General features: G+C 33.8%; 3 protein-coding genes across 3 annotated transcripts; all 3 read left to right on the top strand.

Moving 5' to 3' along the window:
- Positions 1-951: 951 nt before the first annotated feature.
- Positions 952-8005, top strand: LOC105137160 (chaperone protein dnaJ 10-like). The gene is made up of 10 exons (XM_011042789.1): positions 952-1339; positions 1570-1629; positions 2784-2866; positions 3017-3176; positions 4086-4215; positions 5108-5266; positions 5635-5813; positions 5915-5995; positions 6077-6235; positions 7484-8005. Exons 1-10 carry the CDS (start codon positions 1253-1255, stop codon positions 7592-7594), a joined length of 1209 nt encoding a protein of 402 aa, XP_011041091.1. The 5' UTR covers positions 952-1252; the 3' UTR covers positions 7595-8005.
- Positions 8006-9512: 1507 nt separating this feature from the next.
- On the top strand, positions 9513-12483 carry LOC105137161 (UDP-galactose transporter 2). Its single transcript, XM_011042790.1, has 5 exons — positions 9513-10193; positions 10282-10466; positions 10651-10851; positions 11533-11694; positions 11808-12483. Exons 1-5 carry the CDS (start codon positions 10064-10066, stop codon positions 12165-12167), a joined length of 1038 nt encoding a protein of 345 aa, XP_011041092.1. The 5' UTR covers positions 9513-10063; the 3' UTR covers positions 12168-12483.
- A 485-nt stretch (positions 12484-12968) lies between these two features.
- Positions 12969-14020, top strand: LOC105137285 (uncharacterized). The gene is made up of 4 exons (XM_011042985.1): positions 12969-13159; positions 13263-13270; positions 13498-13606; positions 13711-14020. Exons 1-4 carry the CDS (start codon positions 12969-12971, stop codon positions 14018-14020), a joined length of 618 nt encoding a protein of 205 aa, XP_011041287.1.
- The last annotated feature ends 2267 nt before the right edge of the window (positions 14021-16287 follow it).

Here is a 16287-nt window from a genome sequence, read left to right on the forward strand (position 1 = left end):
ATTCTGATTTTTAATCAAACATCTTGAATTCTAAAAATAATTTTAGCTTAATTATCTTATAGTTTAGTTGTTTTTAGACTTATTTTTTGTGTTTTTAAAAATTGTAATGTATAATATCTTTAATAAGTTTAAAATAAACTAAACTACATATAAATATAAATTTATGATGTAAATTCTTTGCATTCGCATAGGGGACATTTTATCTACTTCAATAATTTTAAAAAATAAAATCAAATAACGCATTGTGTGTATTATCTAATTTTCAACTATTATAGTGGCAAAAAAAAAGTGATATTTTTTTAGATTAAAATATTAAATTTGCAATTCATTTTTTTCCTAAAATACCTAGAAAAACATTATAAGCAATTCAATCACTTAAAAACTCAAGAAACAATTTTAAAACTGATAATCAAACCAAAATCAGGAATATTATCAAAATCAAAGAAGTAATTTAACATCAATTTTAATTTTTTTAATGTTTATAATTGGTCTAAAGAAAGTTTTTTTTATTTTTGACATTGAACTTCGATGATTTGATTAATATGGTTCTTGATTTTTCCTCAGCTAAAAAACAAGAAAAATAAAGCCTGAGATGGAAATTAATTTTTTTCCTTTAATTTTGAAACCAAAGAGATCCAATAACAATAATTTGCAAAATGTACTGGATTAATTCCCTACATGTTTTTTTTAGTTTCGCTCCTCGTGTTTCAATCCATGCTCTAATAAATTTTCTTATAATTTGATTAATTTGGTCAAAATTATAATTTAACAAAAAAAAGAAGGAAGAAAAGGAAAGGGACCATATCCTGTGAGGGGGCCACCGTAAATCCCCAAAGCCATTTAGTTTTTTAATTAATTTGAATTTGAATTTGAATTTGAAAGTCTGAAATGTAACTAGAATGGAATAAGAAGAAGGTACAAGCGGAAGAAGCAAGGAAGGAAGCAAAAGAGAAGAAGGGACAACGATAAAAACAGGCAGTAGTCAACGCCAAAAAAAAAAATATACATATTCAACGGAGGGCGGAGCAAAAGCAACGCCATACCACCATTCATCATCATCATCATCATCATCATCTTCTTCTGCAGACAATTACTAACGAAGGAGCTGAGGGGAGAGAAGGTATCGCAAAAGTCCATTAGAGAAAAACATCAGATTATAAGATTCAAAACTAAAACTAGTTAGCTAGTAATCATCGATTAGTAGGGAAAGGGAAAGGAAAAGGGATCTAGATTGGAAGGAAGAAATTATAAGATGGTAAAAGAAACAGAATACTACGACGTGCTCGGAGTCAGCCCCACGGCCACCGAGGCTGAGATAAAGAAAGCCTATTACATCAGGGTAATTACTAATTTCAATTTCAATTCACTTTTGCTTTCTCTCTCGGTTCAAATGAGTAGATCTCCTTTTCTCACATACCCATCCAGCTCAACTGTCTGGATCCGTTACGATGATAAGGATTTCATTAAATGAACTCATACAATGCTCTGATTGCTCACTTTTCTATTCTATAATTCTTCACTAAAGATTCATTTCTGTGTTTTTTGTTTTTGTTAAATTTTACTCTGCAGGCTCGGCAGGTCCATCCAGATAAAAACCCTAATGATCCCCTTGCCGCAAAGAATTTTCAGGCAACTCTTTCCCTTTCTAATTTTATCAAACAACTAGTAGCTAATTAAAGAATTCAGGACAATCGGTTATTGCTCCTTTTAACTGAATTATGTAGTGATTTTTTTATATGGATTCCCAAAGCGGAAACTGGAAATAGAAAAAACTGGTGCATTTTTGTGGGTGTTTCTGACTTCTTTTGTCTAAACAGCGATTCGTTATTAACAATCACAGTCATATTCGCATGCTACCTTCCCACTAGTAATGTTTGAAAAAGATTTATGCACTCAGTTCAGATCAATATGTCTTGAAGTGGTTCATGAGTCATCCTATTAGTCTCTTCTGCATGTTCTTCTTTGTACAGGAGAGGCACATTTGGTTGTCTTTCAACTCTTCCGTGAAATCCAGATGTTGTGTTCAAGGGTTGGATATGTGCATTTTCCCTCCCATTACACTCACTCAAGCTTATTTATCTAGCATCACTTGCTGCATTACTGATAAGACATATTATTAAAAAGGCGGGAATATAAAGTATGAGCACCAGGTCTGAATGAGCAGAGAAGGTAGGGAATAAAGTAAGCAAAGACAGAAAGGAACAGGGAGGTGGAGTACAGTTATAGCCTCCTATGTACAGGCGTATCAGAGAAAAAAAGGGGAGGATGCACCTTTCCTTGCTGGTTAGGATGGAACGTTTAAGTGTAAAAGTACCAGTACTCTGCCAACCCAGCTGTTCTGGTTATAGATTGGTTCACCAAACTTAAATAAACCCCCAAAATAACGCTCTGTGTTAACCGCCAAGTGTTTTTGTGGATCCCAAAAAATTTCCCTTAAGGTTGAAGAGATTCCATCTCTAAATTTTCTTTTTCTTGAACTTCTTTTGAACTGCATCAGATAGCCTAAAAAATAATTTGTTATTCATATTTTAGGATCAACTTATAATTACTAGCTTACTAGCTATTGTTGGTAAAAAAAAAAATTAGTAATCTATTATCCTGACTTTTAAAACATGGGTACAAGTTTCTAGCTATCTATTATTGTTATCTTCAATTCTATGTTAGCTTTCCAGTGTCAGATTAATGGGTGCTATACATGTTAAGGATCAGAAGGAACAACAATAAGTATTCAGTTATTGAAAGCTTAGGCATCTCTTATTGAGGTTTCTTTCTTTTTGATTCAGACATTGGGAGAGGCATACCAAGTATTAAGTGATCCTGCCCAGCGGCAAGCATACGATGCTTATGGAAAATCTGGAATCTCAACGTTAGTTTCTTATTCTTAATCTGTCGATAAATGAGTTTTAAGGTTGATGGAGCCTGGCCCCTCATGGATTTCTATGTATGCAGAGCTTGATAATTCTTTCCTCATATTTATTCCTTTTATATTTGTTTTCATCTTCTTCATTCTCTGCAGTGAAGCAATCATTGAACCTGCAGCAATTTTTGCGATGCTGTTCGGTAGTGAGCTTTTCGGGGACTACATAGGACAGCTTGCTATGGCATCAATGGCTTCATTAGACATTTTCCCAGAGGGGGAACAATTGGATACTAAAAAGTTGCAAGAGAAAATGAGGGTAAGATCCTTAGTGTACCATTATTTATCATCAAACAAACCTTCGGCTTTTCATTAGAACTTTTCTTGTTTTTAATATGTTCTTTTTTGTGCTGATTTTTTTTGGTTACTTTTTAAACGAGTGTTGTTACTGTTGAGGAATTTAAATGGTGACAAGAAGTGAATGATACAACAAAAGGAGCAAGGGAATGTGAGTTTCCATCCCTGTGATCCACAAGAAATTTTTTCTTGCATCTCTTTGCTGATATTACTGTCAGAACTGAGGGCTTTTGGGCAGAGTGTTAGAACCTCTGCTGCAACTATCACAAATCTCAAACCAAATCAGAGTGCAAATGGACCCATTTTTTGGCAATTAAGCGATAAAGAAGTTGCTTTTAAAGTATTATAGATAGCCTTAACAGAGGCTGAACAAAGTTATGTTCTGTTTGTAATGAGAGTAAGCCCTGCATACAGATATTTTTTTAGCATTATTGTAGGAAAAATTAAACAAAAAACACTTAAAAAGATGACAGATGAGGAAAACAAAAGCATTTAAACAATAACACTTAAAATAATAATATAATAATAAAAAAACAAAGTAGATAAGTTCGAGTTAGTTATGTTAATGGCACTGGGATGGACACTTCAGTTTTGCAGTTGCATGCCACAAGTACACCAACATTAATTTATCAGCTAGCAGCATTTCATACTTAGGCATAAGATATGACATTAATTTTCACATGGAATACTAAAACCTGTATCTAGCACTTTCTCAAAGTTTTGTCTTTAAGAGTTTGTATTTCAGGCATCTATACCCTGGCTTGGCTAAGTTGGATTGAGCATTGAAGATTTGTTCTGTTTTGTTACTTGAATATTTGCTGATAAATCTATTTTATTAAGGGTTGTTTTTTTAAAACTTATTTTACAACAGGTTGTTCAGAAGGAGAGGGAAGAAAAGCTTGCAGAAATACTGAAAGATCGACTCAATCAATATGTACAAGGCAACAAAGAGGAGTTCATTAAACACGCCGAAGCTGAAGTAGCTAGGCTCTCAAATGCAGGTAAATTTTCATTTCTGGAAATGATTGTTTAAAGGAGAATGAATGAAAAACAACAGCAATAAAATAAGAGAAGTAATCTGTGCCTGCCTGGTTTTATTTAAATTTCAATTGACATTCCCTTTTCCTTTACATTGAATTTCGGGAGAATTAAACTCTGAAATACTTTTCTAAATCTAGAATCTACACTTGAAACAGCCAATTCACCATTCCTATTTTTACTTGGAGAGATTTTTACTCTCACAATGGTTTTCTTATTTTTTTCAAGTGATGGTTTATGGCTTCTGAACTCATTGGTGTCCAATGCATGAGTTTGCTGGTTGACATAATCGTAAAAAATTTGATGTTTAATTGATTAAGATTCTGATTCCACAAGGAATTCTTAACATAATGTATGGTTGTACTAGAAGGGATGAAAATTGATTCTGCTGTTTATGCACGGGACATTTGTTTCCTGATTCTTATGTAGCGGGTATAATTGAAAAGGTGAGGGAACAAAGTGGATTAAGTTTGCCAGGCTTCAATCTTTTGAGGGATTTGGCCTGTCCGAACAGTTGTTTTGTGGAGTCTGCTTATAGCCTTAAGGAATGCACAAAACAGAAGCACAACAGGCATCTTAAGAAGATCACAAGACAACAATTTAGGACACAAATTTGTAATAAACAATACAATTCATATGAATTTAATGCTCTTAATTTATTTCATCCTATGAAACAGAATGAAAGTTTCCTTTCTTATCTTTTTGCATACTCATACTAGCTGAGACAAAGTTTGGTCAATGACTGGTCAAGTTGAATTTCAACCATAGCCCTGTGCAATCCTTCTTATCTTTTGTGTTCTTTATGACACAATACTGAACACTTTTATTAATTCTTTGTTCTTAAATGTTTTACAGCTTATGGTGCTGATATGTTGAACACAATTGGTTACATTTACGCAAGACAGGCAGCAAAAGAGCTTGGGAAGAAAGCGATATATCTGGGTGTGCCCTTCATTGCCGAGTGGTTTAGAAACAAAGGCCACTCTATTAAATCCCAAGTAACCGCAGCCACAGGTTGGTAGATATATATGGCTTTGATTGTAACAACGTATGGGTAGTTGCTCATTTGATCCTCATTTTGGTCAAACCATACAGGCTCTTGGACCATTATTTAGGAGCGGTTATAGGTATCAAAAGTGGTATCCAATTCTGATATATTTCCAGTGTGCTGGGCATGCATCTTATCTCTCTTCACACACACCAGCTTGTGTGTGTGCATATTTTCTTCTTTTGGCATTACATATATCAATGTGGTTTATGTCAATAAAAAAAAGTTCACATGGTTTTCTGCATGAGAAATATTTCTCTAGGCTATCTAAGGGTTTTTTTAAAATAAATAAAAAAGTTTCCTTTTTTGTTTCTTTTGTGGCTGGTTTTGCCAGGTGCCATTGCCCTTATCCAGTTACAAGAGGACATAAAAAAGCAGCTCAGTGCAGAAGGGAACTATACTGAAGAAGAGCTTGAAGCATACATGCAATCCCACAAGAAGTTGATGACTGATTCACTGTGGAAGCTTAATGTAGCTGATATTGAGGCCACTCTTTCCCGTGTTTGTCAGATGGTTGTTTTGCTAGTCCATAGATATTAATGGTTGTTGGCTAAAACTTAGTTGCATAATAGGTTCAATTTGTTTGGTGGTAATCTATTGATGGTTTATTTTAGGTTCTTCAAGACAACAGTGTCAAGAAAGAAGAGCTTCGTGCACGAGCCAAGGGTTTGAAAACTCTTGGTAAAATCTTCCAGGTATTACTTTCACAATGGTTATTTGCGCTTTCTCTAATAAAAATAATTATTTCCTCAAGCATCTAAGACTTGTGAATATAGAGCATGAAATCTGTCGATGGAGGTGAGGGTGAACCTGTGCTAGGTGGTTCTCTGCATAAACTGAATGGAAGAGAACCAAGTTTTGATGCCTGTTCTCCTAGTACTTCACCAAAATCTAAAAGTCCTGAAGAGGCATCTTATAGCACATTGGCATCACAGGTATTTTTCTAATCTCCGGCTGATCACACATAGGGGCTTGGTTCCTTTCAACTTCTGGATCTCCTGTTCTTTTCAGCTTCAAGGAATTTCAACTAGTGATTTTATCACTTTCAAATTTCAGTTTGTGGGACAGTTCAGGAAAAGTTAGGCAAGGTTACAAAATCTGGTGTAGGACATGATTGTGTAGACAGGGCCCTTTCATGCATAAACATTTTCATAGTACTGAATTGCTGAAGTAAAGTGAAGGTAGCTTTGGCTTTCTTCATGCTGTGTTGTGTGTGTGCAGAAGTAGAACAACCAGAATAAGAAAAGGTTCTTACAATTAATAGTGCTTCTAAGAACAAACTAGGGGAAGATTTTTGAGTGTTAATTGGAAACCGGTTTATAGAACCAAACACGTTTTGGTAAAACAGTTGTGGAGGTGTCTGATGTGAGCTAATTTGTCCAAAGGTTGTACTAAAATTGACAAAGATGGTACTGACTTTACTTTTATTCTTATTCCCTTCGCTGAGACGGGGTGATGGGACTTGTCTGCGGTAGAGAGTAGGGCCTGTTTGAAATTGTGGTAGCAGTGACGGTTTGAAGTGTTTTTCGCTTAGGAATGCATCAAAATGAAGTTTTGTTATTTTTTAAAAATCATTTTTGACATTAGTATATCAAAACAATCTGAAAACATTAAAAAAAAATCATTTTAAGTAAAAACAAAATTCAAAATTTTTGGGAATGTGGTTTGCACCAAGTTCCCAAACACTCCCTAAGCTGTGTTGGGTTGTGTTCAGGTGACAATTTTTGCATAGCTTATTTGGCATGACTTTTACTGAGCAATGGATTGACTTTTAACCAAAAAATGAACTAAATTAGAAAATATTAAATAGAAATAACAATTTTCACTTTTCATAGACACACATGTACATGACAAACCCTCCCGCCCACATATAGCCATCTAGAGTGATTAGGTTTTAATTTGGAATGTTTAAGGTTTAATTATTGCCTAACCAAAGTGTAAAAAAAGGGTAGTTATTGATGTGTTGGATTTTTATGTTTAATGTATCTCCGATGAATGCCTGAACAGTCCCTGACTTTTTTACATGGTAGAATAATGGAAGGGAGGATGGGAGATTGAGAGAGTAAAAGCACTCTTGTTCATCTAATATAATTTACAATTTCTCTCGTTCATGTTACTGATTTCCTTTTCCTTTTCTTCTTTTGTTTTTCTTTTGTTGCCTGTGAATTTATTGGACATCTTAGAGCCCCTATGTGGAAGCCCCGCAATTTAATGGTGCTCAGTTTAACTACAACTTCCCGAGGCCAATGGCACCTCCTGGTGCACAGAGACATTCTTCAACAGGCAGCAACTGATGGTGGAAAATGATGATCCCATGTGTGAGAAGCTTGTATAGCAATGTTGTGGCATCTGGGAAAGGTGTGAATTTTCATTTGTTGAGTATTCATGGAGAAGCCCAACTCGCCATTTTTAGCTGGCACCGTGTGATTTATATATTTATGTACTTATGGAAGAAAAATATTAATACACAACGAGAAAAGGAGAGGTGGTTGTAGAAGGCGATTGTGTTTCTTTATATTTTCTCTAGATGGCTGGCTTGTGCTGTATTATTCTGTAGTTCTCATGTCTCTGTTTGTTATATGCTTTCACAGATGTACATTCAAGATCAGATTTTTGCTTAGTGTATGTATTACTTGGTGATTGATGTATTGTTGCTACTCTAGTAGATAAAACAAGCAGGATTGGTATGTTTGCCTTTGAAGCTACCTAACATTTGTGTACGGTGCTGGGAAGAAGTTGTGTCACCCTTGAAAGAGTGGATGGCACCCTTTAAAGAATGAAGAGTACTCTGGTTGCAGCTTTTAAATTTGGGGTTACTTTTGTTTTTTATTTATATATCCCAAGGCGTTGGAGTCAATTTTCTGGGCTCATTGAATATCTTGTAAATGCAGTGGGCAAATAAGGCACTGTGAGAATAACGTATGCATATAAAAGGCTGAATGTAGATGCCGAAAAAAAGAATAAGTTTTATTTTGTTAAAAGTTCTATTTTGTTAAAATATCAGTTTAGAATTTAGGGTTTAGAATTTATATATCATCTTGACAAAGTAAGAGGGGGGTTTGCTTGATGAAGTAAATTACATAAATACTATAAAAATTAAAAAATGTTTGCTATAAAAGTTTTAAATAAATTAGAAAAAATAAATGTATCGAATATAATATTTAATATTTTGTACAACCAAATGTTGTTACTTTTTTTTTTTCTAAATCAGCTTGTGTTAATTAATTCTAAAAATCCTGAATTTAATATTTATTTAAATATCTAACTAATTTTATATATTTTAAATTTAATATTTTTATAAATATCTAATCCGAAGAATTCTGAATTTAACCTGTAGTCTTAGGATAAATGTTGCTATTGATTGGCCTCTAATGGTGTTCTCCTCTCCATTGACAGAGCAATAACTGTACAGCAAGTGCTCGGCCTTGGCTTTGCTAGCTACCATATGCACACGATGCTTGATAGATTGGCTCCATTCATGATTGCAACATAAAAACAGATCAAATCCTTCAATCCATGTGCAGAGATTACAAAATGTGTGGCAACAGAAAATGAGTTGCTGTGTCGGTGTCCCCAACCCGCCTCGCTGTAATTTTCTTCTTCTACACAATCAATTAAAGAGCTAAACTTGAAAGGAGAAAGAAAAAACAGACCAAAGACGAAGTGAGGGAGGGAATGGACATGCAACCACCGGGATTTTTTATTTTTATTTTTTTGGGAGGGGGGGCTGGGATTTGGGGGTTTATTTAAATTTTTTTTTATGTTTTGGATTGTTTTGATATGGTAATATTAAAAATAATTTTTAAAAAATAAAAAATATTATTAACATATATTTTAATATAAAAAATATTTTAAAAAATAAAAAATTACCAAATACTTCACCTGCTCTGCTTACTGACATTAATAACATTTAATCTAAAGTAATGCTTTTATTAACTAGCCATTTATATGGAAAAAGAATCATTTACATAGCACGAATACTCATGGCTTGCTTGGCACTCGGAGATAGTAAGATGTCCCTCTATGATTTGTTTGTATGCATTGGAAGAAGGATTTGGGCTGGCAAATTTTATCGTGTATTAATTACTCCCGAAATCTAAAAACAAACAGAAAAGGAATGAAGAAAATAAAACGGGGAGGAAGGGTACGGGGTATTTCCTTACTCTGCCTGTGGTGTTAGTAAAATGTAATTATGAAAGGATTTAAGGTAAAATAGAAGCAAAATGCATGTGCGTTGAGATTAGTAAGAGGTGACAAACGGGTAGCCAACCTAGCATGGGGACGGATAGGTAGATAGATAGATAGAGGGAGGGAGAGGGAGAGGGAGAGTCGACTGGGGATGGCGATACTGAAAAGGAACAATTTGCTTCCCCACCCAAATCGCAAGCCACCCCATCTCAACTCAAATTAAAACGGACACAGCACAAACACAAACGCACGGTTGCTCACTGCCTCTTCCACTACATTCCTTTCTTTCCTTCCTTTTAGAGTATAATTGTTATTGTTGAATCAATGCTGGATCTTCTCCACTCCTGCTAATTACATACTCTGTTCCGTTTTGGCGGAGGCTGATTCTCTGCTTTTCACCTTTCAAAAGCAAAATCCGCCTCCTCTTTTCTCTGTTGTGTCCCTTTTTATTTTTTTCCTTTCTTGTAATATTAGTTGTTATTATTATTATTTGATTTGATTTCTGTAATTGAGAGATCTGCTTGTTAGAATATCAAATCTTAATCTAGAAATTAAAAAAAAAAGTTATAAAAATAATGGAGAGCGAGAACAAGAAGTCGGCGGTGTCGGATGTGGGAGCCTGGGCAATGAACGTCATCAGTTCCGTTGGTATTATCATGGCCAATAAGCAGCTCATGTCCTCCAGAGGTTATGCTTTCAGTTTTGGTATTGTTATTATCTCTACTCTATCTCTAGATCTAATCATTCATATCATACTACTAATAATTGATCCGTTGAATCTATTATTTTGCAGCCACAACCCTAACCGGCTTCCACTTTGCTGTAACGGCTCTTGTCGGCCTCGTTTCAAATGCTACTGGTCTCTCTGTATCAAAGCACGTCCCTATGTGGGAGCTCCTCTGGTTCTCCGTTGTTGCCAATGTCTCCATCACTGGCATGAACTTGAGTCTCATGCTTAACTCTGTCGGATTCTACCAAGTATGTGCTGCTTCTATTATTATTATTGCTCAACCCAACACCTACCTGCCAGATCTACTTTCCTTGCGTTCTTTTTTTAATCAACGCTATAGGACTCGCATCCTACATTTTCCATTACTAGTGATTTTTTCTTTTCCATCATAGCAGCTAAATGGTGCAATTAATTAATTGGTTCATGGTTCAGATTTCTAAGCTCAGTATGATCCCAGTGGTTTGCATAATGGAGTGGATCATTCACAGTAAACAATACTCCAAGGAAATCAAGTTATCTGTTCTCGTTGTCGTCATAGGTGTTGGTGTTTGCACTGTCACTGATGTCAAGGTTAATGCCAAAGGTTTTATATGCGCCTGTTTAGCTGTTTTGTCCACCTCTTTGCAACAGATTGTGAGTATTTTTTATAAACATTCCTTTCCCTTTATTTATTATATCTTTCCTTCTTTCTGCCTGCAAGCCCCACACCATCCCAGGACAGAAGTGCTCTATTAATAATCAGTTTTGTGACATTTGAACTTTGTTGATTTTTTGAGATGCATATGATTTTGATTCCACCTGCACCTCGAGACTTTTTGTGGGAAAATGAATTTGTGGATAATGCTAGCCTGTAAGATAGAGATCGAGGATTCTAAGGATCAATAAATAGGTAAGCCAAACCATTTGATATGGTTTCTTCCCATATAGATGTCAATGCAGCATTTGTAGATGTCTTTCTATCTCAATAACCCAATGAATTGGCCTCGGTTATTATAGAGTGAGAGAGAGGAGTGGCTGCATTCTTGTGAACTAAAATTTAACTGTTGTTTCTAATGCACTCTGGGCTACAAGGACGAGCTTCAACAAAGATGGAAAAATCTTCTTGTAAAAGGTTTTGAAAGAAAAAATGTAGTATGCAAGAGTCATAACCTTTTCAATTAACTGTTTCCAGGGCACGATACTATGGAATGTAGTCCAATCAGCACACGAGACCCTGTTATCATCTCAAAGCATGTTGTCACATAATACAGTGTTTCATCATGATAATGTTCGTGGAACAAATTTCATTTCTTTTTGTTTTACTTTGTGGAACAGACTATCGGTTCCTTGCAGAAGAAGTACTCAATTGGGTCTTTCGAGTTGCTGAGTAGAACAGCGCCAATTCAAGCCCTCTCTCTCCTTATTCTTGGTCCATTCATTGATTACTACCTTAATGGCAAATTCATTACACACTATAAGATATCTTCTGGTGCCATTGTAAGCTCCTCCGCTTTTTCTTTTGTTTTCCATTCATTCTTCACTGGATCATTTATATGCTGGAACAACTTTTGCCAACATTTTTAACTAATAACAAGTTTGAATTTGTGCAGTTGTTTATAATTCTTTCATGCTCCCTTGCTGTGTTCTGCAATGTGAGCCAATACCTCTGCATTGGAAGGTTCTCAGCTACTTCTTTCCAGGTTTTAGGTCACATGAAAACAATTTGCGTTCTCACACTGGGGTGGCTTCTTTTTGACTCTGAGCTGACTTTCAAGAACATGATGGGGATGGTTATTGCAGTTGTTGGTATGGTAGTTTATAGTTGGGCGGTGGAGGCTGAAAAGAGTTCAAATGCCAAGACTGTTCCCCATACAAAGAACAGTTTGACAGAAGAGGAAATCAGACTTCTGAAGGAGGGTGTGGAAAGCATGCCTCTGAAGGATCTTGAACTTTCAGTGTCTAAGGGGTAGGCATGCTTGCACTTGGCTGGGAATGCAGGTATTTTTATTTGTTTCGCTTCAGCATGGATGGCATCTTTGCCTCATTTATGGCATTGCAAGACCGGTCTCCGTCAGTTGACCACCCTCACAGAGTCTTAGAAATCGTGTTCTATTTACGAAAACCATTTGTTCTTTTACTAATTATTGCTTATCTTTTAAATTATTATTTTTTTGTACGTGGAAAGAGATTAGCAACGGAACAGTGATATGATAAAGAAACTGTAAACTTCATATATTGGAAGGAAAAAATGCTCTTAGTAAGCTAATAGAATTATGTTTTCCAATATAAACCATTTATGTTTTTGTCGAAATTGGCGTCAGGTTCTTTGCCAGAACCTGAACCATCATGACTGCGATTTTGGCGGTTAAAACCGGCGTCACACTTGCTATGGTTGTATTTGGAGCTCATTCTTATCGTTGGTTTTCTTCACTGCTTTCCGTTTTTTATTTTTGTTTTTCTGATCTGGCATCCTGGTTTCTTTTGATACTTTTTGCTGGCTTGCCTTTCGTTCTTCTCCATGCTCAGCTGTTTCTCGTTGGTTGTCGAGTGAATGCGCAATATACTTCTATAATATTTTTAGATTGATATGGTAGTTTTAAAAATAATTTTTAAAAAATAAAAAATATTATTTTAATATATTTCTAAGTAATAAGTATTTTAAATTGGATGATGAGTATATGTATGAATGAAGCAGATCTAGAAAGAAAAGAAACGAAAACTGCTAAAAACTTAATATCCAAACAAAAAATTACATGTAAAAGAATGGGAAAATGAATATACACGCGCACAAACAAGTATTTATACATGTACTGGTCATCAATGACAATGTTGACAATAAGGTGAAGTATTTCCAAGCGGAGGAGGATTGTATGGTGAGTGGTAGTGGAGCAGATGTTGGAAATGAGATCAGGAAGTTGCATGTATTGGGCAGTGGGATTACCGGTCTAACGAAGTCAAGGAGGTATTAGGACTTGGATATTGTTGGAGTTACTTCGTTTAAGTTTTGAAAAAAAACTGCAAGCTCTTGTGCACCTTAATTCTTCATGGAGATATTTCTGGAAAAGCTCAAAAGGTAAGGCAAGAATTATATGATTTTCAAGCTAGGCTACCGGAAAATCCCTCTAATATTCTTGTTAATGAGTAGAAGCGTTTATCTGGCTTGCTTATTGATTAAATAATGCTAGGGAGTCTTCCTATAAGCAAAAACCCAGAATCTTGTGGGTACAAGAAAGAGATCAGAAAGAGCTTTTTTCCACAGCTCGCAAGTCAAAAACACCATCTCTGTGCTTTATAATGCAGGTGGTGTTCGACTGACTACTTCTGATGAAATTAAGAAAGAGCTTGTTGACTTGTACTCTAACCTATTTGGTAATGCTAATGTTACTGGCGTCAGCATTGAGAAGTTGCAGTGTCTCTGTTTAGGAGAAAACTTTCTTCGGATCAACATCATTCTTTGTTAGCTGAAGTTACTCATGAAGACACTAAGAGAATGATGTTCTCATATAATGGTAGCAAAGCTTCCGATCCAGATGGAGTTTCTGCAGACTTTTATAAGAAATCTTGTGGAATTATGGGAGTTGATGTCACTGAGGCTGTGCTTCATTTCTTCCAGAACGGAAAGATTCTGAAAGTAATTAATTCTACTTCTAGCACCTTGGTTCCTAAAGTCCGAAATGCTAGCAAAGCTTTAGATTTTAGGCCCATCTCCTGCTGCTTTATTCTGTACAAATGCATCTCAAAATCCTGGCTAATAGAGCAAGACATGTTCTGCCTAGCCTTATTAGTCCAAATCAATCAGCTTTTGTGCACGGTAGAAGGATAGGTGATAATATCATTCTTGCTCAAGAAGAGGTTAGAGGCTATGACAGACAAAATCTCTCTCCCTGCACTTTGAAAATTGACTCAATGAAGGCCTTTGATGTTCACTGGAATTTCATGTTGAATGTGCTGGCTGCAATGAATTTTCCTTCTCAATTCATTAATTGAATCAAGGCCTGCATTACAACCTCAAATTTCTTGATTGCAGTTAATGGAGGTCTGTGCGGTTATTTTAAAGGGGAAAGAGGGTTGAGGCAATATGATCCTCTCTCTCCCTATCTTTTTCTTATTTCCATGGAGGTTCTCTTTAGTGTTCTAGACTCAACAGTGGCTGACGGGGAGATTGGTTTCCATCCTAGAGAAAAAAATTTCAATTTTTGTGAAAAAAATACTAATAAAAAATCTTTTAAATTTCAATTTGCAAGAAGATTGCCCTCTCTCATCTATGTTTTGCAGATGATCTTCACTAATGGCACTCCAAAGTTCAATCAGCAGTGTTACTTCTGTAGCTTGCAGGATTTCTTATTGCTCTGAAAATTCATACACGCAATCAAAATAATAAATTTAAAATAATATTTAGAAATTCCTAATATTATGTTATATAAATTTAGAGTTATTTAAGGGTTTATTATTTGAAAATCTGATTTTTTCTGGCTTTTAAATAATTTTAAAAAAATTAGATTATTACAAATCACAAGTTCTCTAATTACCAAACCTTCAATGATAATCCACGTTAAGTACTAATAAAAAATCTTTTAAATTTCAATTTAGAAAAAAAAATTGTTATACTTAAAATATTAACACTTTATTATGCGATTTACATAATTTTTGTGTCAAATAAACAAATTTTTAAAAAATAAAAGGCGTAACTTTATATTTATATGGAATTTTAAAAACTTTATAAATTACAAAATATCTATTTTCCCTTTAAATAATATCCATATATATTATTTAAGAATAATTTTAAAAATACAATCAATCAAATATTCTAGGATTATAATTATAATCTCTAAATTAAATATATTTTAATGTTTAATTTCTAAAACATTTTCAATCAATTCACACTTGATTAATTATCTCAGTTTAATTTTTAACTAATAGTTCTTAATGTATGTGACATATTAGGTTACAAATATATTAGCACAAATATAAATTATAATTCTAAATAAATAGAATTAAATAAATCAAATAAATTAATTTATTATTAATTTATTAATTTATTAATTTATATTTTAAGATCAAGTGCACTGTCTAGTAACGTGTCATAATCTCTCAAATATTAGAAAAGTTATAGGTAGTTTGACTTAACATTTCAGTGATCTGTTTTTAGTATAGTTATTATATATTCATCAATAATATTTCAATTTAGATATTTTAAAATAAAGTGTATATGTCATGTCAAATCATATTTGTTTATAACATTATAATTATTGATTATTGAATAAGATTTGAATTCTTTAAAAACTAGGTTTTCGTAAACTACCAGCTGCGCAATTATTTGGTTTCCAATAGTAATCCACACAAACCATCAATAAAAAAATATAACTTTATATTCATAGAGAATCCTTAAATTCCTATAAATGATAAAATAACTATTTGCCCTTTAAATAATATCCATATATATTATTTAAAGATAATTTTAGAAATTTAATCAATCAAGTCCTTCATTGATTATTCTAGTATTAAAATTGTAATCTTTGAATTAAATACATTATAGTGTTTAATTTCTAAAATCATTTTTAATCAAACCACACTTAATTAATTATCTTGATTTAATTTATGACTAATGAGTCTTAATGCGTATGATACATTAAATTTCTAATATGTTAACCCAAATATCTATAATGATTCTAAATAAATCAAATAATTTAATTTATTATTAATTCAATAATTGATTGATTTATATCTTAAAATCATGTATACCATCTAGTAATATGTCATGATTCTCAAATATTAGAAAACTTATAAGTGGTTTAGCTAGACATCTCAGTGACTGATTTTTTAGTATAATTATTATTCATTCATTAATAATATTTTGATTTAGATATTTTGGTATGAAATGTGTTTGTCATGTCAGATCATATTTATTTGTAATATTATAGTCATTGATCATTTGAAAAAGATTTTGAACTCTTTTTCAAATCTCATTCCATCAAATTTCATTTCACTTTATGCAAGGATTTAACAATCAATACTATTTAAAAACATGTAAAATATATTTTTTAATTAACTTAAGATGATGAATTCTCTTTTAATCACTCAAATACCTTC

Source organism: Populus euphratica, unplaced genomic scaffold (assembly GCF_000495115.2).
Source record: "Populus euphratica unplaced genomic scaffold, PopEup_1.0 scaffold65.1, whole genome shotgun sequence".
Classification (NCBI taxonomy): Eukaryota; Viridiplantae; Streptophyta; class Magnoliopsida; order Malpighiales; family Salicaceae; genus Populus; species Populus euphratica.